We start from the raw sequence: 24,592 nt of genomic DNA, 5'->3' as shown, positions 1-24,592 counted from the left end.
AATGATCAAGGGTTACTGCACTTGAATCATGAGGTATAGGCCAGTGGTGAAATCTGAAAAATTTTGCTACTGGTTCTGTGGGCATGGCTTGGTGGGCATGGCTTGGTGGTCATGTGACCGGGTGGGCATGGCCAACTTGATGTCACTCACTGTTAGAGCCAGGAGCTGCACATTCTGCCCTTCTGAAGCCTTGAGTTCACACTTTGAGTTTCCGTCTACTATCTGGCTTGACTGCCCAAGGAAATCTAGAGCCTTCTCTTGTACAGAGGGCTGTGCATCCCCCTTGCCAATCTTCTGTACAAACCACCCACCCCGTTCCTGCAAAGGCAGAGCCCCCTCTTGCAGGGCAACCCAAAGAGGGGAGGGGGATGCTGCAGAAAAGGCCACCTTCCAACTGTGCCAGCTCCGTGCGGCTCGGGGCTCCAAAGCAGCCCACTGGATTCGCACCCAGCCATCTGCCTGCCAGCGCCTCTCCGAGAGCCTGTTCGGCGCTCCGGGGGAAAGACGCTCAGCCATGGCGCCACTTCCCGGTGGCAAAGAAGCGTAGCGAGAAGGGCGGAAGCCATCGGCGAGCAGCAACCCCCACGCGGGGAGAGGGCCAGGCCTGGCTGGCTACTGCGGAGCCTGTGGTGCTTTCCCTTCATCCTGGGTGGCAGAGCGGCCAGTCAGAACAGAACATGGCATGGGTGGAGAGGCGTATGCAGCCCCCGCCGAGGCTGCCCTGGCTGAGTAATCGTTGCGCCTCTGCAGCAACAGGCTCACTGGGACCACATTGCCCACCTTCGCCGCCTCCATGCACTGTGCGTGGAAGGGGCAGCTGCTGCCGCTCTCGCCGCCCTCCCTCACCGCCTGACTGCAGACGTCTGCCTGCCTGAAGCAACCTCCTGAAGCAACCCCGCCGTGAAATGAAACCGAACGGCGGCAGGGTTGCTTTGGGAGGTTGCTTTGTGCAGGCAGACATCCACAGTCAGGTGGTGAGGGAGAGTGGTGACAGCAGTGGCAGCCCCTTCCACGAGCAGCACACAGAGGCGGTGAAGGCAGACAAGGCGGTTCTGGCGAGGCTGTTGTTGTGGAGCATGGCGATCGCTCAGCCAGGGCGGCCTCAGCGGGAGCTGCATGTGCCTCTCTGCCCACGCCATGTTCTGCTCCAGCTGGCCGCACAACTACAAGTGCAGCAAACTGTTTTTCGGGAAGATAAAGGGCTACCCACACTGGCCCGCCCAAGTAAGCACTGCCACTCAGGCCGAAAGAAAAGCGCCGTAGGCTCCGTGGTGGCACAGCTGGGCCTGGACCTCTCCCTGTGTGGGGGCTGCTGGCCACCAGCCCTCTTCCTCAGAAGGCAGGCGGGGTTGGGGGACCACCAAGAAGGCAGCGTGGAAGGCAGGCAGGCATGGCAGGTTCCCTTCTTCACAGCTTCCTTCCTGCAGCCCTGCCATGCTTGCCTGCCTTCCATGTGGCCTTCCGCTTGTCTTCCTTTGCAAGTTGGCTACAGGGTTCCGGCAAATCCGCATGGAAGGCAGGGAAGCATGGCAGGACTGTGGGCCATGGACTGATTTGGGGGCATGGCCAGCCAGGGATTGCTACTGGTTCAGCAAACCAGCCCCTATCTCCGCTACCAGTTCTCCCAAACCGGTCAGAACCGGTAGCATTTCACCCCCGGTATAGACTTCAGATAGTCCCTGAGCCCCAAATTTCTGTTGCTAAGCAAAACACTTACCGTATTTTTTGGAGTATAAGACACACCTTTCCCCCCCCCCCAAAAAAGAGGGTGAAAATCTGGGTGCGTCTTATACTCCGAATGTAGCCCTGCCCAGCTTCTCAAACTGAGGTTTCAGAGGCTGAAAAAAGCATCAGAAATGGAGCTTCAGAAAAGAAGCTCCCAAACAGAGCTTCAGAGGCTTTTTTTCTGAAGCCCTGTTTTAGAGGCTTTCAGAGGCAGAAAAAAATTCTTTCTGAAACAGAGTTTCAAAGGCAGAAAAAAAAGCAAAAAAAAAAAAAAGCAAGGCACAGAGCTTACAACCAAGGAACCTGTTGCTAAAATTCACCTCTGGGAACAGCTGATTGGGGGTATTCCGGGAGGCCAATCCACCTGCCAATTAGCTTTTTTCTTATTTTCCTCCCCCAAAACTAAGGCGCGTCTTATACTCTGGTGCGTCTTATACTCCAAAAAATACAGTAAGTCAATTTTGCCCCATTTTATGACCTTTCGTGCCACAGCCATTAACTGTGGCAAGAAATCACTGCAGTTGTTATTTAATAACACCGTTGTTAAGTGAATCTGGTTTCCCCATTGATTTTGCTTGCCAGAAGGTTGCAAAAGGTGATCACATAACTCTAGGACACTGCAACCATCATAAATATGAGTCAGTTGTCAAGGGTCTGAATTTTGATCACATGACCATGGGGATGTTGCAATGGTCATACATGTGAAAAACGGTCATTTTTTCACTGCCATTGTAACTTTCAATGGTTACTAAATAAACTGTTATAAGTCAAGGACGACCTGTATTACGGTCCCAGTGCAATAATCCTTTACAGTCCTCTTCTCTAAGTTTGGAAACTTTCTGACTTCCTTTTGCTGGCCACTGATTGATATCGAATGCTCAGTTCACTGGGTTTCAGCCAAAACCAGCACGACTGCTCTTCTGTGCAGAAGTGGGGAGGCAAGCTGATCCTTGACCACAAGCAATAAAATTCTATCTGCATATTAGGCCTTTACACTCTTGGTATTTTGCAGCGTTCAGGGATACCATAACATATGTTTGGGATGCTTCTTGAGAAACAGAGCAATATGAGGGAAAGAATTCCATAGGTATGTGCTTTGTAAAAGATTAATTGCTCTACCATTTGGGAAGGTTCTTCTTTGAGAGCTTAAAAACCATGGCATGGGTAATTCAGTTGCATCTGGAGATGACGATCTAGACTCTGTCTTTGGGAACCTTGTCACGCCTCTCCCAAGATTTCCAAGGAGATCTTTGCCTCCTTTAGTTCTTGGCTTTCCTTTCCCTCCCCAGCTGGGGACAAGCAGAGAAGTCAAGCACATTAATTGAAAAACTTGGCTGCAGTTCACCTTAAACAACTGCAATATGCATGCCAGAGATTCAAGACCAAATTTGGAAATGTGCTAATAAGGGGGCACAGGGGGTTGGGAGTGTGGGGTGGGGAAAGTTCATTTCTCCAATCTTTGGAAATACATATCTAAATTGCTTCTATTGATTGTTTCTATAAAAGTTTGCTTCTCAGACATTTTTGCATGAGATATTCTGGTGTAACAAACCTTTAATTGGCTATTGTTTGTGCAGATCAAGCACAGTCAGTCCATGCATAGAAATGCACCTATTTTTCAAGACATGGAGCGTTCTTATAATGTTTTCTTTAGTGTTTATTGTTTAAAAATCTGAGATATTATGGTGGTAGGAAATCAAAACTGAGAGATTACAGTAATAGGAAGTATTTCAACTGCAACAGGGAATGTTAATTATATGGATGTCTTCATTCCTTGTACAAACTTCATGTCCCAACAAGAAGACTCATTTTTTATAGAGAGATATATATATAGAGTTACATATATGATATTCCTATCCTAAATCTGACTTCCTACTATAATCTCAGATTAAACCTGTGGCGCGAAACCTTTAGAAAAACAATGAAAATTTGGCTGTTTCTTTTGGGTCAAGATGAATAGAGTTCGTACACTGAAGGGTATGAATTTGAATAAATTTGAATCCCTGATTGTTAATTACTTGTTATATTTTTTTGTAATTGGTGATATTTTCTTCAGGAGGTATTTTTGTTTACCAATTTACTGCATGCTATTCAGAGTTGCATTGTTTGAATGGGGCAACTATATGCATGCTTGAAATAAATCAATAATGTGAGCAAAGCTGGACTGACAGACAACATGTTTGGTCAAAGTTCCCCATGGGGCTTCTGTAGCCAGGGTTTCCCCTGTTTGAGTCCCAAATTAAGTTCTATACCACACAGATTCTCAATAGCTATAGTACTTCTCTTTTTAGAAGCAGGATGGAAATAGATTTGTAACTATGTGTCACCTGGAATCAGATAAGTAAAAGTGTTATGCTTGAGGACTGTTATCTGCCTCTGCAACTAATCAAATACATTGATACAAGAACAAGGAGATTTCTTTAAGTGATGCGATATCCTGTCTCATTACGTTTTTTAAGGCCAGAATCAGGATTAAGTCAAATAAAACAAAAGGCTATTTGGTCAGGGAATATTAGCATTCATAATAGAATATTATATTGCTTTTCAGTACAGATACATGTAAAGTGATATTTTGATACTCAACTGCTTTGAAACTCATTTAATTTGGTATGGAACACATTTTGAGTAAAAATTTTCTCTCAGTACTCATCGTTTGATACTCAATGCACAAGCTAAAACTTGGTGTCGGCTGCCATGTGACACTACCTTATTCCTTAAGAGAAAAAATAGTTTGGTACCCATCGTTTTTAGTACTCACTGCACTTCCCAGAATCAATTAATGATGAGTACCGAGGTATCATTGTATGTAGTTCTATAGTCCTTTTGCAGAAAATATTTTCTAAAATAATTTGGGGATGGGCCTCATGCCCTTGTGAAGCCTAAGCAAAATGGAGCCTAAATGTGATATATTTAACATGCCTTTTCAGGAAAGACTGAAGCGGTGATCAAAAACTTCAGCCCACACTATAAGCGCCAATATGCTGTATCGTTTTGCAAGCACATCCAGAATGAGCTGGAACAAAACAGAGATCTGCAGTCTCAATTTTTAAAAATAAAGGTAACTTCTTATTATTAGTAGTAGTAGCAGCAGCAGCAGTAGTAGTAGTAGTAATAGTATTAGTATTGTTGTTGTTGTTGTTATCTTTTGATATTTCCACTCCATGTTTTAGGCAGTTGGTGTCAGTTTTGCAAGGTGGACTAGACAGGAAACACAGCCAGATGAGCTAATTCTACTCTATTGTAAAGTTACATAAACAAAGTCTCAAAATACATTTCTTTTCTGTCCCTCTTTACAGCCCATGAAATTCAGGAGAGTCCCTTCTGAACTATTTGCCCCAGCTACTTTCCTGCTGCAGGCTAAGCTGTCTTTAATCTGACCATCTCCTTGGCTTCATCTCTTTGCTCAGTCTTCCAAGATCATCCCCACATACCGTTACCATTGGCCATAACTTTGTTGTGCATGTTCCAATTAGTCAGATACACTAGTAATTCTTTCCTACCCTCCATAATTCAGACTCTTTGTAGTTGTTGTTATATCACAATCTGGCTAACTGTGTTTGAAGCAGCGATGGAATTCAGCTGGTTTGTAACGGTTCGGACGAACCAGTAGTTGTGACCTGTGGGTGGACCCACCTACCTGCCCCAACGCTATACTGTCCTATTTAGCTGCATTTTTAGGCCGTGCAGATGCGTGCAAGCACGCGTACGAGCAGAACGCATGCACAGAAGGCCATGCGCATGCTCACATTTTCAATGCTGGGGCGAACCGGTTGTTAAATTATGTGAAGCCCACCTCTGGTTTGAAGTTCCAGTTGGCTGTGAGTGTTACTGGCTAATCATGGCCTCATTTGTAGACTAGTTCACACATCAAGATAAGCCAGAATGTGATTTCATTTGGTTTTTCCACCTTTGTGCATTATGCAGAAATGATTTTGACATGTGAATGATAATTTATGCCTTAGTCAAGATGCCAATTTATCTAGTTTTGGTTTATTTAATTAACCAACCAGTATTGCAGAAACCATGGTTTAATGTATGAGTACAGTTATCCTCTTTGAGTTGCAGCTATTTCACAAGAGCCTAAAATACCATATTTGTTCTATTCCACACACAAATAGAACCACATGTGTTGCTTCCCAAGAACTCTGTTAAACCACAATAGATGAAAATATCTAGATTCCTGAGCAAAAAGTATCAGCATGGATAGTGTAGAGAAAACGAAAACATTTTAAAATAGGCTTCATTGTGAAACAATCAAAGAGTTCATTGGAGTTGGACGGCTAATAAATTTAATGAATTAACTAACTAGCTACTGATAAATAAATAAATATTTAAACTGGTTTTGTTTCTTTTCCTCTCAAGTGAATATTGAAAGCAGAATATTCAGGGTTCATTTGAAAGCTGAATTTGAGGATACAGGCTTCAGACACAGTATACTGTAATCTTTTTGTAGTAGCATGAAAAATCTCGTACATTCATATCAGTGCTTTGAAGTTCTACACCAATCTTTCCAAGGTGCTAGATCCTTTCCCCCATTTTACAAAAGAAAAGGAACATAATGTTTGCAAGAAGCTCATTCTGTTTCTTGGTGTCATTTTTCTATAGCCACCTGGAACACCCAGCACGGTCCTTTATGAAGGAGAAGTGTCACATTTTGCTGAAGACCTGAAGAAATGGAAAGAGAGATACATAGTAATTAAAAACAATTATGCTGTGGAAAGCTTTGAAAGCAAAGAGGTAATCTGTTGATTTATTAAGTGCTGAGGCACTAATGAAGTTTAGCACTGCTGATCTGTTGGGTTCTATTCTGAAATCAGAACTAGTGAATGACCATACTTTCTGAGCCACTGAGCACATTTGTAACTTTTAAAGCATATTATAGGAAGATGTGTCAAATGAAATACTAATTTACACATTGACAAAATGGGAATTGAGGTGCTTTGCCAATTCATTCCTGAAGTCCAGCCTGGAGATTTTCTATCAACCCACATTGATGTGTCCCCCCAACCCTGGGAAGTTGGACATGCTTCCGTTAAAAGCCTTGGTCTATAGCCATCCATGATTTCTGTTCTTCAAGAACATTTATAGACAATCTTAAAAATAAAGAGGATAAAACAAGATGGCAGTTTATAATGTTATTTTCCATTAAAAAAAGTTTTTAAGATATTGGTATTCTAAAGTGGTTGTCTTTCTATCCAGACCTCAAATTATTCTGCTCCAAGGACTTATACTGTATACGAGTATTGCCATTTTCCAATCCTTTTTGTGTCTCGGATTTCCTTTGTGCCTTTGAGAAATCAACACATCCAAAAGACATCAGTCTTTCCCACAAGATTATCCCATTTGTCTGCATTCTTTTCCACTTTGTAGTTTGATGTATTCTCAGTATGTGATTAGAAATAGATGTTTTCAGAGTTAGACAACTGTAGGTAAGCAAGATTACTGAAAGTCACGAAGTCAGCATCAGTGATTAGCAGACTGTTGTGCCATCCTGGGAGGTCATAAATTTGATATATCTGTGGTGGAATCTTCTAAGTAAATGCTTAGATAGTTAAAAGACTTGATTTGATTATTTAACTGTTTCCATAATTAATGTGATGGTGAATACAATGTTTTAATTTCTGAATGGTTACTTTCCAGCTTTTCATCTTGAAAATAAGATACTAATACACATAGCCTTCACCTCAAGACTACATGAAACTGGGCAGCTAATGATACCTAAAACAGAATAAAAACAATATAAGAAAACTATAAATAGCAGCTGGGGGAAAATAACCAATAGCAATAGTGAATTCATAACAGTAAATAAAACCAAGAAATGGCTTCACTTGCATCATCAGGGCCCCAGGCTCAATAATAAAACCAAGTCTTCAAGGCTTTTCAAAAAGTCAGTAGGGTTGGGATAAGTCTGATCTCCATGGGAATGATGTTCCAGAGGACAGGGGCCACAGCAGAAAAGAGTCTCTTCAGATGACATTCCCTGATGGGACCAGGAGCATTCATCTCCTGCCAGATCTATAAGACAGATAGATACAACCAGGGAGAGACAGTCCTATAACTAACCCAGTCCCAAGCTATGAAGACCAGCACCTTGCATTAAATCTGGAAGTATATTGGCCACTAATGCACCTTGCAGACCAGAGATGGTACATGTGCTGTATGACAGACACCCATGACTGCCTGTACCACTGCATTTTGCACCAGCTGAAGCTTCTGAACATTCTTCAAGGGCAGCTCCTTGTTCAGCATGTTGCAGAAGCCCAGTTAGGACACCAATCTGGGAGGCCAATAACATGACAACATTAGCATGTTGAAGAATGGAGATTGGTTGCTAGGCTAGAGGGGAGGAGTGGGGTGGGGATGAGAACAATAGAAATTCCATTTAGTGAGACTCAAAAGGTATAATTAATGATTCACTTTTCCTAGAGAGGCTAAAGAGACAATCAGCCTCATTTACCGACAGTGTCTTCTTCGATTTGATAATGCTAAACAAAAACATTTGTATACATGTGAAATGCTTGCATTACCCAATGAACACTATTACCACTTTTCAAAGCATCAAGAAGAGTTGCATTCTGGCCGCTTCATTATCTAGCTTTTAAATTAATGATATTGATTAGGAGAAGGTTTTATAATATAGTATCAAAGAGACCCATCATCATCATCATCATCATTTACTTTTAAGGAAAAAAATCTGTACCATACCAAAAAAAAGTTCAACTCTATTACTTGATTTCATATTTAATGTATAATAAATGTTATACATACTATTTGTCCAATTTATTTTATTCTAAATATACTATTATATTAATGTTTGATAAATGATCCTATCTTCCAATAGAATCCTAGACTCTTATTGGAAGAGAAAATGCCAGTTAAAAAAAAAAGATGAATGGAAATTTTAAGTCAGAGTGCGGTAAATGAGATCTGTGGTTAGTTAGAACATTTAACAGAATAGCTGATTTAATTGGGAGGGATCTTGGAGGTCTTCTATTCCAATCCTCTGGGGAAGCAGGAGACCCTATACTATTGCAGTGGCTGTCCAGTCTCTTCTTAAAACCCTCCAGTGATGGAACACCAACAACTCCCAAAGGCAAGCCAATCCCACTGGTTAATTGTTCTCACTGTTAGGAAGTTTCTCCTTAATTCCAAGTGGCTTCTCTGCTTGATTAATTTCCATCCATTGTTTTGTGTCTTGCCTTCTGGTTCTTTGGAAAATTTATTTACCTTCTATTCTGGATTTTGAAATTTAAGTATTGTTCACATTTTCTCATTCATTTTTAGCAGCCACTTTATAAGTTGAGGGTGCTTTTTTTTTTTAAAAAAAGAAAATATTTACTAATTTTTCTTAATTCTAGGCATTCCAGAAAGGAGTAAGTTCAAAAACTTGCATTCTCCCTATTGGAGGCAAAGTGCTAATTACAGGGGAAGAATATAATACACTATCTGATAAGCATTTTCCAGAACCTAATGGTAAGGTATTGCCCATTCCTCTTTATATTTTATACTACTTTGCTTATTAATTGATGTTCTCGTTCAAGTGTTGCATTGTCTTTATAAAGAGTTTCACACATAGTTTAAAGGCATACGTTTAATAAGCTTGCCTATCTTATATAGTAAAGTATTATTCTGTGATTGTCCTGAGATGTACATATAGTTTGAGTCATATCAACTCAAAACTCAGACCAACAATGAAAGTAAGAGAATAGAATAGAAGCTGAACAGAAGCAAAGAAAGTAAGACACAGAATCATAATCAAAGTCAAGTAAAAACTAATATTCAAGAAAACAGGCACCGAGACACAATCCTGATGTCAAATTACATAGATTAGGGATGGTATGCAGGCATGCATGTATGCATGTATTAAATTTATGTAACTGCTCATCTGATGCACATAACTTATACATTCTGAATCTGGGTAATTGTGAGTCTAGACTAAGGAATCTACTCACTGAATCCTCAGATAGGCTGATGCTACAACCTGGGTGGTGTCTAGAGCACATAGAGTTACAATGAAAACTAAGCATTGGTGGCACAAATGTTAAGGCAAGATTACCTGTCTACTGGGAATTTGTCTATAATTATATGTAAACCTGATGGAACAATTAAAATTATAAATGTATGCATATTTTTAAGGTTCCAGTGAAAAAGAAAATACCCAGGCCTTTGTTGTCCCTCCAAAGGAATTTCCAGTCTACCTGTGGCAGCCTTTCCTTAGACATAGTTATTACTGTTTTCCGGATTCAGAAGCCCAGAAGCAATTCAGCACCATGTTGAACGATTGCATCAGGCACTTAAACCATGGTGAGTCTAGCAGACATAATCTGATAACTTTGCTATTGTTCTGCCTTTCAGGAAAAAAATCAGTTTGACCATTGGCTGCTAACCAATCCATGTAGCAGAATTAAAATCTATCTTTCTCTTGTATTACCCAGATAAGTAATGACATGCTTAGAGTTGACTCAACAACTTCTAAATGAGAGAGAGATGGTTTCGTATTATATACACTCTTATCTCTTTAAGCATCAGCTAGTGGGTGCTGGATGGAGAAACCAACTGTGTTGACAGTAGCAAAATCATCCTATATATTGTGGGGAGAACTTGGCTGGTAATTCAGTCAGACATGAAGAAGGCAAAAGCTGGGTTGGGAATCCTATAATTTATTTCCTTACCCTGTCATTTTGCCTAGCCATACAGGAAAGAGAGTTGTAGAGTTGTTATGAGAGTGTCATTTGCAGCTTCAAAAGTGCAATCTGACAAAGTGAATTACACTAACTTTGTTAACATTAGAGAAAATACTTTCTCATTTCTTACTTATTGGCTCTTCAGAGCCTAAGATTTGCCAGAAAGAGGTGATACTGGAGAAGCAGTAGGCTTTGCATTGTAACATCATAATGGTTTGTCATTCTGATGAGACCTCCAAATGCTGTGGCTACTTTTGAACATAATGTTGAAAGCCCGAAAGCATTATTCAGAAAGCCCAATTTAATTTCCTAAATTACATACAGATATACTGCATATCACAAAAGAGCAGAAAGGAGAAAAAATTCCAACTATTGTCCTTTAACAATTTTCATATGTATTTGAAATTTGCATAACAGTTATGTTAAGACTGCCCAGAAAAAGTCTGCTGTACTTGTTGACACAGAGAATATGTGATTCCTGTTTTTCTCATACCGAGAAATTAGCCATATTATCTCCAAAAATGCCTGGACTAATTTGTTCCTGGACCATTCAGCTCTTAAGAAAGTTTTTTCCATCTTTTTTCAATCAGGAGGATTTGCAGAATAATCTTCAGTGGCATTAAGCCATTTGATTAAATTTCTCCCATTTTTCCTGTGTAGGAAAAACGGGGAGCAAGTTGAAATGCCTAAACTTACACTTCTCCAGGCAAAGGGAAAATATGTATTTAGCTGTTTCAACTTCTTCCTATTTGGCTTGAGGAAGCCTCTCTTAGTTTGTGTAGGCAAGTGGTGGCAAATAGCTAAACACTGTTCTTTCTGAGCCCTTTTTAAAACCAACTGGGAAACCCAGATTGGAACATAAAACTGAGATGATCTCAGTCACAGTGTGTTTTGTCATCAACATATGGCAAAAGGCTAATACACTCAAGTTTCATCATTGACATGATTTCGTACTCCGATGATTTCATATGTATTTTGAAATGTCTATCAAGTATTGACTGATTTTCAAAACATTACAATTCTAGTGGAATTGGTGAAAGGAACTGGTGGTGTAAGGAATAATCTTCACTCCATGGTCAGTGTCAGGATGTAAATGACCATGGCAGGCCCAAACATGCTTTAAAAATCCCGAAGCCTGAAATTCAGGAGTGGTAACCAGAATATTTTCCTTTACCACTTTCCCTCTTCATGAATGAGGCCCTTTCCTTCCAAGCTATAGTTCTGTAAGCAGAACTGTGAAATATACAGTGTATTTGGCACCAAAAGGTTAAGGAAGATTAAGTCCAAGTCTACATATGGTGCTGCAAATCCCACAGGAGGAACACATGATTTTGTAAACCATTGAATCTGTAAGCTTCAGGGAACATGTTTGGTAAAGCAGTCAGCTGAAGTCAATTTCCTGTAAAACATTCTTAAAGGGAAAGTTGTTCATTTCATGGCTTATAATTCCCTCATTCATTTCTCAAAACCTCAGTAATAAAATCATCAGTGTGGAGTCTAATACCTTTTGTTTTGTCCTGGGAAAGTAATAGAAAGGCTCAGTTTTTCCTGGCACGCTGTGAATCTTCTGTGACTCTAGATCTTCAGTAATGCTTTAGTTTGCTCAAAAGACAGAACTGATTCCAGGCATGCAATCCTCTTGGTAGTTTCTGTTTTAAATTGAATTCCAAACCATCAGTTTGGAGGACAATAGGATATTTGTAAAATGACCAAAGTAGTGTTTTCAATCTTTGAACAGTTTTGGATTTCTTTCCTGAAAATTTTGCCCTTTCGCTTCCTCCTCTTACTTCTTCTTGTTAGAAGGGTAGAACTACCATACTCTAGAAAGTTCTCTCACTTATTAAACATTTGGATACATTCAATTAAAGATTTTCTGGGCTTGATGCTTCTAGGTGCCTTTTGTTTTGCTTTTACTTGTTGCACAAAGTGACATTTCAGCATGCCTAATCATGTGATCATGTTTTGAGGAAGGAAGTTCATTGCAATATGTTTTTAACTGAAGATTAGTATGGACTCTAGCAACAAGATGGCAGAGCCTTGACTGATTTCTTTTTCTGGCATCAATTACCTCAGGATGGTTATGTATGAGGTGGACCTTGGGAGACAAGGCAAAGAGTGCAGCCAGGGGAGAAGTCAGTTGAGCCTGCAGCAGGAATGTGGCGGGGCAAAGAAGTTAGAAAACACCCTCCCTAGTTTTGTAAAGGAGCTTGGGGGGCGAGATAGAGAATTGTATTTCAGATTTGCAAGATTCTGCTAATATAACTTAACAATAAAGTAGAATTAGATTATCTGGTTGTGTTTCCTGTCTGGGGAACCTAGTAAGGCTGATATGCTATCTCAGGAAAATAACTAGCACCAATAAAATCTTAAGACTATTTAAAAGCTAAACAGTCATCGGTAGCAAGTATAGACTCACTGCACCTAACACTGCATATATGGCTTCATGCTTTTTGCTCGCACAAGCATGAAGCCGAAAGCATCAGCCTGAAGATGAGTGAGACCTCGTCGAAACGTCGCCAAGATACTCTCAACCTTACATGGGAAAAGGCCCGAATATGCTAAGACCTACATACCTATACCCGTGAAAACCTACGAAAACATATATATATATAAGTTTATATATATATATGTAAGTTTAATTTGATATGATTTGATAAGAACAAGCTCAGAATTTGTTAAGACTGTAGGAAATAATTAGGCTGAAGGTCAGCTCTGCTTTTGCTCAAATCATTCCCATGATAGCTCAGTCATGTTGCATATAAATATTGTAGTGTTTCTGAAAGTGAAAGGCGAAAAAGATCTTCACAATAGCAGAAGGTTAGATTTCCTCCCAGACTTACTTCTTATCAATGTGTTGGCTGAAATGTTTGTAATTGAAATCAGAATCTAGTAAGCCAAGAATATATGATATTATTTTCCCAGAAAAATGGGAAATGCATATAGCATGGCATGGGTTGGTCATATCTGGAATCAATGGACTTCAGATGGAATAATGTGAAAATGAAGGTTCAATGTGGCATCTGTATTTGGCATGTAGGTTTTTGTTCCTAAACAGATTAAGATTGCACATAAGCAAAAAGTTAAGCTCTCTAAAATCAGATCCCCAAATAAGGTCTCCATTTTTGGTTAATTTTGTCCACTTGCACGAATGGAGGAACAAAGTGAGAATAAACAGATCATGTGCAGTAGCATATTTGCAATAGATCAGGTTGGGTTATAAATCCTTATATTATGTGCAAGGGTGAACATAATGGACAGCTGGATGGGCGGCATACAAATTTAATAAAAAAGAAGAATGGCTAATGTCGACTGAAATTTCCAGCACCCATGGCTATCATTCTTCATGCATACTTCTCATCTGCAAAAAAATACAGGCAGTCCTCAATTTACAGCAGTTTGTTTAGTGACCAAAGTTACAATGAATGATATTGAAAAAAGTGATTTATGACAGTTTTTCACATGATAGTTGCAGCATCTCCATGGTCATATTATCAAGATTCAGATCTGGCAACTGATTCATATTTATGATAGTTGCAGCATCCTGGGGTCATGTGATCCCTTTTTGCAACCTTCTGACCAGCAAAGTAATAGGGAAGCCAGATTCACTTAACAACTGACGTAACAACTGCAGTGATTCACTTCACCACTGTTGCAAGAAAGGTTGTAAAATGTAAAACAAAAAAAACAAATGTTTCACTTAGCAACAGAAATTTTGGGCTCAATTGTGGTCATAAGTTGAGGACTACCTCAACTTCAAAGCGTCTTCAAAGCGCTCCATGGCATAGGGCCGGGCTATCTACGGGACCGCCTGCTGCTACCGAATACCTCTCACCGACCCGTGCGCTCTCACAGAGAGGGACTCCTCAGGGTGCCGTCGGCGCGACAGTGTCGTCTGGCGACGCCCAGGGGAAGGACCTTCTCTGTGGGGGCTCCCGCCCTCTGGAACGAACTCCCCCCAGGACTCCGTCAACTTCCGGACCTCCGAACCTTTCGTCGCGAGCTTAAAACTCACCTATTCATCTGCGCTGGACTGGGTTAGTTTTTAAACTTATGGGTTTTTAATGGGTTTTATTCTAAATTTTAATCATGGCCAATTTAATAAATTTTTTAATTATATTTTAATCGTATTTATATTGTATTATTTTGTATTTTTTATCAGGCTGTGAACCGCCCTGAGTCCTTCGGGAGAAGGGCGGTATAAAAATTTAAATAAATAAATAAATAAATAAATAGAGGCATAAAAGTTCATTTATTGCATATGCACAAGAAGTAGATTTTTATGTGCTCTGTAGATATGCATTATTTTAGTGTGGAGTTTCTGTTTACTTGATGAATTCAGATAACTTTTGGTTCAAATCATTCTTCCAAATACTACAGTACGTGGTGCTATACATACCTACTGACTTTTTGTGAGCATTGAGTTGAGAATTAGTATGGTGCAGTTGAATTAAGATTACAGAAACCAAAATCCAAGGCCAATTTCAACTCTCAGAGCTCATTGGACTTTCTCTCAGACCAGTCGTGTGAGGAAAAACTGAAGGTGCTTTCTATTATCATCTTGAGAGGTTGAAGACAGGCAGGATAAAAATCTAAATTTAAATAATTTGTTAGATATGTTAACATTAGAATTTCTAGAGCATTTTAAAGATACTGTACCAATTCTTCAGAGGTAAAAGCTATTCCTGGAATTGTATTTCTTCTCTTTAGAAATTTTGCTAATCTTCTCTTTCATCGTGACTAAAATTCTTCAGATGCTTTATCTGAAGAGGAAACAGTGAAATATTCCCTTCGGGATTTATTCTCGGAGAGATATCTATGGTACATTTGGTTGTTATCATCCTTGGGCCCTTGAAATTGTGGAACTAAAAGATTTAATTCCTAAAATACATTCATATTTATTACCTCATTTTAGTTGTGCTTTGGGCACCAGGTTTTGGAAAATTCCAGGATAGAAATTAGGCAGCACTTATTGCAAATTATTAGGAAGCGTTCATACAAATATCAAAACCTGTAACATTTGTATTCAATAATGTGTAACTCTGCATATGAAGTATGCAATTTTTCAGTGGCTATAAATACAGCATATGAATACAGGCCTGTATCCTGTTTGGAAGTGACCTCATCTAATTTCTGTTGGTGGTTAGCAGCTTTTCTATCACGTGATGTGGCTAAGGAAACCTCTGAATCTTGGTTCTTTGCATTCTCAAGCAAGTCAGCTCTTCTTAACAATAGATGATACTCAGTGAAGCTTCTTTAAAAAAAAAAGTCAAGCTCTCCAAAAATCTGCTCTTAATCAGTCTTCCAGGTTAACAACTGCAGTCAAATGCTGAATCACAAATTAAACCTCAGAACACTATAAAATTCCCCTGCATTAAAGAAGTAAAAAACAGGGGGAATGATTGCAGCCAAGACTTCCTATAACACAGCTGGATCCTCAACTACAATTATTTTGTATTTTTTATCAGGCTGTGAACCGCCCTGAGTCCTTCGGGAGAAGGGCGGTATAAAAATTTAAATAAATAAATAAATAAATAAATAGAGGCATAAAAGTTCATTTATTGCATATGCACAAGAAGTAGATTTTTATGTGCTCTGTAGATATGCATTATTTTAGTGTGGAGTTTCTGTTTACTTGATGAATTCAGATAACTTTTGGTTCAAATCATTCTTCCAAATACTACAGTACGTGGTGCTATACATACCTACTGACTTTTTGTGAGCATTGACTTGAGAATTAGTATGGTGCAGTTGAATTAAGATTACAGAAACCAAAATCCAAGGCCAATTTCAACTCTCAGAGCTCATTGGACTTTCTCTCAGACCAGTCGTGTGAGGAAAAACTGAAGGTGCTTTCTATTATCATCTTGAGAGGTTGAAGACAGACAGGATAAAAATCTAAATTTAAATAATTTGTTAGATATGTTAACATTAGAATTTCTAGAGCATTTTAAAGATACTGTACCAATTCTTCAGAGGTAAAAGCTATTCCTGGAATTGTATTTCTTCTCTTTAGAAATTTTGCTAATCTTCTCTTTCATCGTGACTAAAATTCTTCAGATGCTTTATCTGAAGAGGAAACAGTGAAATATTCCCTTCGGGATTTATTCTCGAGAGATATCTATGGTACATTTGGTTGTTATCATCCTTGGGCCCTTGAAATTGTGGAACTAAAAGATTTAATTCCTAAAATACATTCATATTTATTACCTCATTTTAGTTGTGCTTTGGGCACCAGGTTTTGGAAAATTCCAGGATAAAAATTAGGCAGCACTTATTGCAAATTATTAGGAAGCGTTCATACAAATATCAAAACCTGTAACATTTGTATTCAATAATGTGTAACTCTGCATATGAAGTATGCAATTTTTCAGTGGCTATAAATACAGCATATGAATACAGGCCTGTATCCTGTTTGGAAGTGACCTCATCTAATTTCTGTTGGTGGTTAGCAGCTTTTCTATCACGTGATGTGGCTAAGGAAACCTCTGAATCTTGGTTCTTTGCATTCTCAAGCAAGTCAGCTCTTCTTAACAATAGATGATACTCAGTGAAGCTTCTTTAAAAAAAAAAGTCAAGCTCTCCAAAAATCTGCTCTTAATCAGTCTTCCAGGTTAACAACTGCAGTCAAATGCTGAATCACAAATTAAACCTCAGAACACTATAAAATTCCCCTGCATTAAAGAAGTAAAAAACAGGGGGAATGATTGCAGCCAAGACTTCCTATAACACAGCTGGATCCTCAACTACAATTATTTTTTGTAAATGTATGTACATAACTGGAATTTGCATCCTTTGCTGAATACTCCATAGTTTCTCCTACTATTCTTTTCAAATTTCCCTCTACGAGAATAAAAAACACTATTCTTGATTCCCAGTTTTCCTAACAGGACTCTAAATTTAGAGTACAAAAATCTTAAACTTTCGAATAAGTCTCCCTAATCACCCATCCTGTTCATGTCATAGGGACTGTTCAAGGTGCTTTAGGGTTGAAAGATTAGCCAATGACATCACCATTGCCCGAGAGACACCTGTGGGGTATCCCTTTCATGTCCATGCAAGAAGCTGGAGCGAATGATGGGAGCAGCACTTGTGTCTCGAATGTGGGCTTGCTAATCTCCAACCCAATGTCCTAACCACATGAGCCACCGTGCTCCCTTCCCAATCGAAGTGCACAGGACAAATTAGGATTCTGATTTTTTTCTTTGGAAAGCCAGATGAGGTCTTTAACTTACAAAGTTTAACTACAAGGATACCGTCCTATAGGTTGAACTCCAAGAGGCACAAGAAAAGTTCATGATATCATACATGGAAGCAACAAAGGCTGTGGGCCAGAGCAATGAAATACAATTAGTCTTCTTGTTTCCTCTTGTATAGCTTATGGTTCTAGTTACATGATTTAAGCACAAAAATGAGATGGCTACTAAAGTTTGAATAAAAAGAAAAGGCGGAAAAAACTATTTAGGGAGCTAGTATAGCATGGAGACTAAGCTCCAAATTAGAAATTCAAATTTTGCCTGTGCTATTAACTTACTAAGTGCTGTGAAGCAGCTAAATCTGTTTCCACTTTTTTATTTATAGTTTATCATAACAAATACTTTAAGTTATGGTGTTGACAGGGGGGCAGAGGTCGACCGCGAGGGACCTCACTTGTGGGGTGCCGCAGGGGTCGATTCTCTCGCCCCTTCTGTTCAACATCTATATGAAGCCGTTGGGTGAGATCATCAGTGGCTTTGGGGTGAGATACCAGCTGTACGCTGATGACACCCAGCTGTACTTCTCCACCCCAGGCCACCCCAATGAAGCTGTTGAAGTGCTGTCCCGGTGTGTGGAAGCCGTACGGGTCTGGATGGGGAGAAACAGGCTCAAGCTTAATCCCTCCAAGACGGAGTGGCTGTGGATGCCGGCACCCCGATTCAGTCAGCTGCAGCCGCGGCTGACTGTTGGAGGTGAGTTATTGGCCCCAAAGGATAGGGTGCGCAACTTAGGTGTCCTCCTGGATGAACGGCTGTCATTTGAAGATCATTTGACGGCCGTCTCCAGGGGGACCTTCCACTAGGTTCGCCTGGTTCGGCAGTTGCGCCCCTTCCTTGATCGGGATGCCTTGTGCACGGTCACTCATGCGCTCGTTACCTCTCGCTTGGATTATTGTAATGCTCTCTACATGGGGCTCCCTTGAAGTGCACTCGAGGCTTCAGTTAGTCCAGAATGCAGCTGCGGGTGATAGAAGGAGCTCGCGTAGCTCCCATATAACACCGCTCCTGCGCAGACTGCACTGGCTACCTGTGGCCTTTCGAGTGCACTTTAAGGTGTTGGTTACTACCTTTAAAGCGCCCATGGCTTAGGGCCTGGGTACTTACGGGACCGCCTGCTGTTACCACATGCCTCCCACCGACCAGACGCTCACAGAGAGGGACTTCTCAGGGTGCCGTCCGCCAAGCAATGTCGGCTGGCGGCCCCAGGAAGGTCCTTCTCTGTGGGGCTCCCACCTCTGGAACGAACTTCCCCCGGGTTTACGCCAAATACCTGACCTTCGGACATTCCGTCGCGAACTGAAGACACATCTTTTTATTCGCGCGGGGCTGGCTTAAATTGATTTTAACAAATTTTTAAATTCTTAGAAATTAATTTTAAATGGGGTTTTTTAGCTTATTATATATTTTACTTCTCAGGCCAATTTTAAAATAAGTTTTTTAACTGCATTTTAAATTTGTATATTGTACCGTCTGTTTTATTCTTGCCTGTACACCACCCTGAGTCCTTCGGGAGAAGGGCGGTATAGAAATAAAATAAATAAATAAAATAAATAAATAAATAAGTGTCTGTTGCAAATATCACTGGATAGTCCATGGGAAATGCATTGGTTTTTATAAAACAGTATTTAAAAGATAATAAATTATTTAATATTTGCGGGGCATTGATACTCCTGCAAGCACATTGACTAAGAGAGAAAGGAATGGTTGTTCTATTGCATAGTTGAAGCACTTCATCTCCTTTTTGCTATGTGAGAGGTGCATGGATAGATCCCATTCCAGTTAATGCTGTTCCTCCAAAGATGGACTGTATAACCTGAAACTGAAGTGCATAGGTTTGGTGATTCATCATCTCTGTCTCTTTTAACTGAGTTTATTTGTCTTTTGTCACTTCTTCCCTTGATTTCAGAGCAACTATGCAGGGGTGTCAAACTGGCGGCCCGTGGGCTGGATGCATCACACATAGGCCACACCCACTCCAGCTCCGCAAAGGGAAAAATGTCATGAAATGTCACGTGACCGCAATGTGATGTCACGAGTTTGACACCCGTGAATTAGAAGGTTAAAGCCCAGTTTGTGTTGTCCAGTATGAAAGTGGCTTGATACAGTCATCTTCATCCTGGACAGGCAACCTGTGAACACATGGCTTGTTGATGCCAGTCATAATCTATGTCCCTGACTACCTTTTTTTCAATGTTCCTTAATCATAAAATTAAATTGGATGCACTAGCTCTGGGCTGAAGATAGGAAACTGATTTGTTTTCTGGAACTGGCTGGAGTAGCAATTTCATGACTTGATAAAGATTCACACAGAAGCCATTTTGTCATCACGCCTACTATCTGAAAATTTCCAAATCTGCTCCAACATAAATAAATAGATTATCTCTAATTGCTGCTATGACCCTTTAGACTATTATATTAAAAGTGATAACTAGTTAACTATCCTATTACTCTAGATTTCCTAAAGCCAGGAATATGGAAATTTGATATATTTTTGCTGGACATCCTGATTCTTATTCAGAGGGAACTAATAATAAAAAGGGGAGGGCAGACAGAATGAAGAACAGGAATAATTGCAACATCGGCATGGTTTGCTGAGAAGCAAAGAAGATATTTGTATGTTTAAATGCCAGCTCATAGCTCTTATTTCTCCAAAATTATGGGAGTAGCTTCATGGACCCAAAAACATTGCCTCTTCTGTTTCAGGAAGCTCTGAGTTTTGCAATGGTCTTTCTATATACAATGGAGGAAAAAATGTTCTCACTACTGCAGAGTATAGTCATTGGATACTCCCATCTATTGGATAACCCAGTCCTTTCTCCTCTTGTAGCATTTTGGAAGATGACAGGTTGAAGAGCAGGAAAAATGGATCTGCAAACCCACAGACTGTCATCCAGATTTCCATGTGATAAATAAACAGCAGAGTAGAGCAAGGTTTATTTTTTTTAAAACCCGGACTTATTATTTCACACAGTGGTTCATTTGTGGAGGAGAGACCTAGACAGAAAGCCCAGTGTTTTCTATGTCTATTTGTCTAAGCATCTGGGTTTAGGTTACACAGACATGGATTAAAGTTTTCCTTCTTACTTGCAAGTTGCCCAACAGGTTGCACCACTACTTCCTCTGTGATGTTTGTATTGTATTTTGACATTTGTAAAGCTGGAAAGCATTGCATGACTGTTTTGCCATTTATTTTTAAGGTTAATGCTTTTAGTTTTGGCTGATCAAGTGCTTAAACATGAAACCTAGGCTCTGAAAGATTAATTAGTTACCGGAAAAGACATAAGAAAGTAAACTTGACTATTATCATACTGAGCTAAGATGAAACAAAGACCAAAAGGAAGATCTAATTTTTTGAATGTCCTGTAAATAACAAGAAAAGCAGAGCAGGATTTTGGAGGGGAACTAATATTGCAATGTGTGATCTTGTTTGGGTTCCCCGATCAGTCTCTATTCAAGATAAAATGGGGAGTGTACTGGACTTAACAGAAAAACAGAATAACAGAATTGGAAGGGACCTTGGAGGTCTCTTAGTCCAAACCCCTGCTCAAGCAGGAAACCCAATACCATTTCAGACAAGTAGTTGTTCTTGAAAACTTCCAGTGTTGGAGCATCCACAACTTCTGAAGGCAAGTCATTTCACTGTTTAATTGTTCTAATGGTCAGGGGATTTCTCCTTAGTTCTAGGTTTGTTCTCTCCTTGATTAGTTTCCATCCATTGCTTCTTGTCCAGTATTCAGGTGCTTTGGAGAATAGGTTGGCTGCCTTTTCATTGTGGCAGCCCCTTAGGTATTGGAACACTGCTATCATGTCACCTGTAGGCCTTCTTTTCATTAAACTAGACATACCCACTTCCTGCAGTCATTCGTCATACCTTTTAGTCTCCAGTCCCCTAATCATCTTTGTTGTTCTTCTCTTTCACAGACAAATACTTCCCTTCCTGAACTAGCCAGAGTGATCTTGGGCATAGTGAAGGGATTCTCCTGGCTTCTTGTGTTGGAGAGAATTAAATCTATATGCAATGCATTGTCCCATTTGCTATCTGATTCTACTCATTCAGCAGTTTGCGTGCTGATATAGTTTTTATACTAAACGATAAAGCAAAGATTTGGGTATAGATAGGATCCATAAACTGGCATGATGACTTGGATCAGCTGAAATTTAAAAACTTTACTGAAATGCAGGATATTAAGGTGGTCCTTTCTAATAGATTGACACATCTGAAGGATTTTTAAAAAAAATAATTTTTGGTGATTTTGCAGTCAGCTCTACGGGTTATTGTTTTGAAATCTTGGTCTTCCTCTGGAAAGGATGGTAACAAAGTTGCTCCAAAAAACCTCCCCGATATGTGTGAGTGAGCAATTGAGAAGGTTACTAAGGTAACTACCATGAAAGCTACAATAATATTGGATTCAAGTTTCAAATATACATTCATTCATTCATTCATTCATTCATTCATTCATTCATTCATTCATTCATTCATTCATTCATTTTGTGAAATGCATATTAAATAATATATATAAACATGAATTGAATATATAAAATGAATACAATTAAAGGGAACATTAGGACAGGGACAGTAGGCATGCTGGTGCTCTTTTACTTTCATCTTCAAATCTATTGTCTTTCCTAGCTGGAAAGAAACCAAAGTGGAATGAAACCAAGCGAAAAATTTCTCAAGTTTGCATTATTTATCTATTATTTCTTGTGTGCTTGGCTGCATGCTGAAGATAAGATCTCGTGATTCTCCTGCTCATCTGTCTATTTACATTGTGAAAATGGTCTTCAAGAAAGATTTTGTAACACAAAAGCATTGTTCATAACAATCAACATCTTATATATTACAATAATCACTTCTCACATATCTGTGAGAGAATTAGATTTATTTTGGATACCTGAGATATATTCATGCATGTTTGAATGTAGGCATTCGGTTGTCCAAGAATTCCAGAGCTTGTGGGCTAGACTGGAAAGTCAAAAATGTCCCAAAGAATCCAGTGGCAATTACTTCCACAAAGCTGGCAAGAAAAGGTCATAAATCCAGTTACCAACATTAAGCTTGATTCAAGGGCATCTTTACCCTTGTTACAGCAGTGGCAGCCTCTAGACAATTTTAGAATAGAATAGAATAGAATAGAATAGAATAGAATAGAATAGAATAGAATAGAATTTATTGGCCAAGTGTGATTGGACACACAAGTAATTTGTCTTGGTGCATATGCTCTCAGTGTACATAAAAGAAAAGATACTTTCATCAAGGTACAACATTTACAACATAAATGATGGTCATAGGGTACAATTTAACCCTTAATGATAGCAACAAAAAGTTACAGTTATACAGTCATAAGTGGAAGGAGATGGGTGATGGGAACGATGAGAAGATTAATAGTAGTGAAGATTTAGTAAATAGTTTGACAGTGTTGAGGGAATTATTTGTTTAGCAGAGTGATGGCCTTCGGGGAAAAACTGTTCTTGTGTCTAGTTGTTCTGGTGTGCAGTGCTCTATAGCGTCGTTTTGAGGGTAGGAGTTGAAACAGTTTATGTCCAGGATGTGAGGGATCTGTAAATATTTTCACGGCCCTCTTCTTGATTTGTGCAGTATACAGGTCCTCAATGGAAGGCAGGTTGGTAGCAATTATTTTTCCTGCAGTTCTAATTATCCTCTGAAGTCTGTGTCTTTCTTTTTTGCCTGACACTAAAAATTTCTTAAGCAGGGTCTGCTTAGTACTTGAATTACCACCCCCCAAAAATGCTAGGATTGTAAACTAGACTGGAAAGTAGGGCAACAATAATTACAGAAATAGAGGCAAACCCCTTCTATATTACCCTGTTTCCCCGAAAATAAGACCCAACCAGAAAATAAGTCCTAGCATGATTTTTCAGGATGCTCGTAATATAAGCCCTACCCCCAAAATAAGCCCCAGTTAAGATTGTCAGCCAGATGGATGCATTTAGTACTGTTACCTCCCAAAATAAACCCTAACCAGAAAATACATCTTTTGGACCAAAAATTAATATAAGACCCGGTCTTATTTTCAGGGAAACACGGTAGTGCAAAGATAATTTCATGAATACTTCACTTTCATTATAAATAAAGATCCCTTGCTTATCCATATGGATTTTGTACAGGCAAAATATTATTCTACTACCAAAAACATGTAGAAGACATTCAGTGTCTCTGAGACAAATTTCATTAATGTACCCTATCAGTTGATTACCTTGCTTGATGAGCCATCCTAGGAAAATCCCCTTGGCAACCTTTAAGTTGTCTAAAAGTTCTTGCTTTTCAATAGAGACTTTCAAATATGCAGCAGAATTATCACTTAATTATAACAAGATAAAGACTAACACTAATTCATGGGTGGACAAACTTTAGGATCATGGTATAGGAGTTTAGGATCATGGTAATTTTTTCATTAATAATTGCCATTCCTATTCCTCCATCACAGATTTAAATTGTATAGGGGAGTAAAATTAATTAACAAAAAGTTTTGCAAAAATTCTTGAGAACCTATATTTCTATTTTATTAACTTCCTATTTAGAACAGAGGTATTCTGTGCAGATAATATGCTTAGTTCTGGTTCAGATGCCACAATCCACAAAATAGTCTTATGTTTGCTAGCATTGTACTGTATCAAGCTAATAGTTTGTTCCCAAAAAAAGAAAAAGTATAATTGTCTCATCCCTGTGGAATGATGATGTCATTATGTTGTGCTATATAACAGGCAAAGCTATCTAATAAATTTTAGTTGTTCCCTGGTTATTAGAATCAGCTAATGAAACAATAAATAATCATGTTTTGTTATTCCAAAGATTAGTTTTAGGATCTTATTCCAATTTTCAGAAGAGGTAGAGAATAATGTTACAGAAGATTGTTTGGATTAAATTCAGTGGTGACAGAATGAATTCCCAATTGGTAAGGGTTATTCCAA

The 24,592-nt window shown here is 39.3% G+C and overlaps 1 protein-coding gene across 3 annotated transcripts in view; it reads left to right on the top strand.

The window, feature by feature from the left end:
* NIBAN1 (niban apoptosis regulator 1) overlaps positions 1-24,592 on the top strand; it is a 67,985-nt gene that overhangs the window by 25,155 nt on the left and 18,238 nt on the right. The window contains exons 2-6 of one of the 3 annotated variants that reach the window (XM_058176550.1): positions 4,653-4,783; positions 6,331-6,462; positions 9,084-9,198; positions 9,862-10,029; positions 18,197-18,355. In XM_058176550.1, coding sequence (XP_058032533.1) covers positions 4,653-4,783; positions 6,331-6,462; positions 9,084-9,198; positions 9,862-10,029; positions 18,197-18,355 — 705 coding nt within the window. The remainder of the gene's footprint in view (positions 1-4,652; positions 4,784-6,330; positions 6,463-9,083; positions 9,199-9,861; positions 10,030-18,196; positions 18,356-24,592) is intronic. The other 2 variants (XM_058176551.1, XM_058176552.1) reach the window with 2 other exon arrangements.

The sequence above is a fragment of the Ahaetulla prasina genome, chromosome 3, assembly GCF_028640845.1.
Source record: "Ahaetulla prasina isolate Xishuangbanna chromosome 3, ASM2864084v1, whole genome shotgun sequence".
Classification (NCBI taxonomy): Eukaryota; Metazoa; Chordata; class Lepidosauria; order Squamata; family Colubridae; genus Ahaetulla; species Ahaetulla prasina.
Note: the sequence above shows the minus strand (reverse complement) of the source record. Positions and strands in the feature narration are given on the sequence as shown.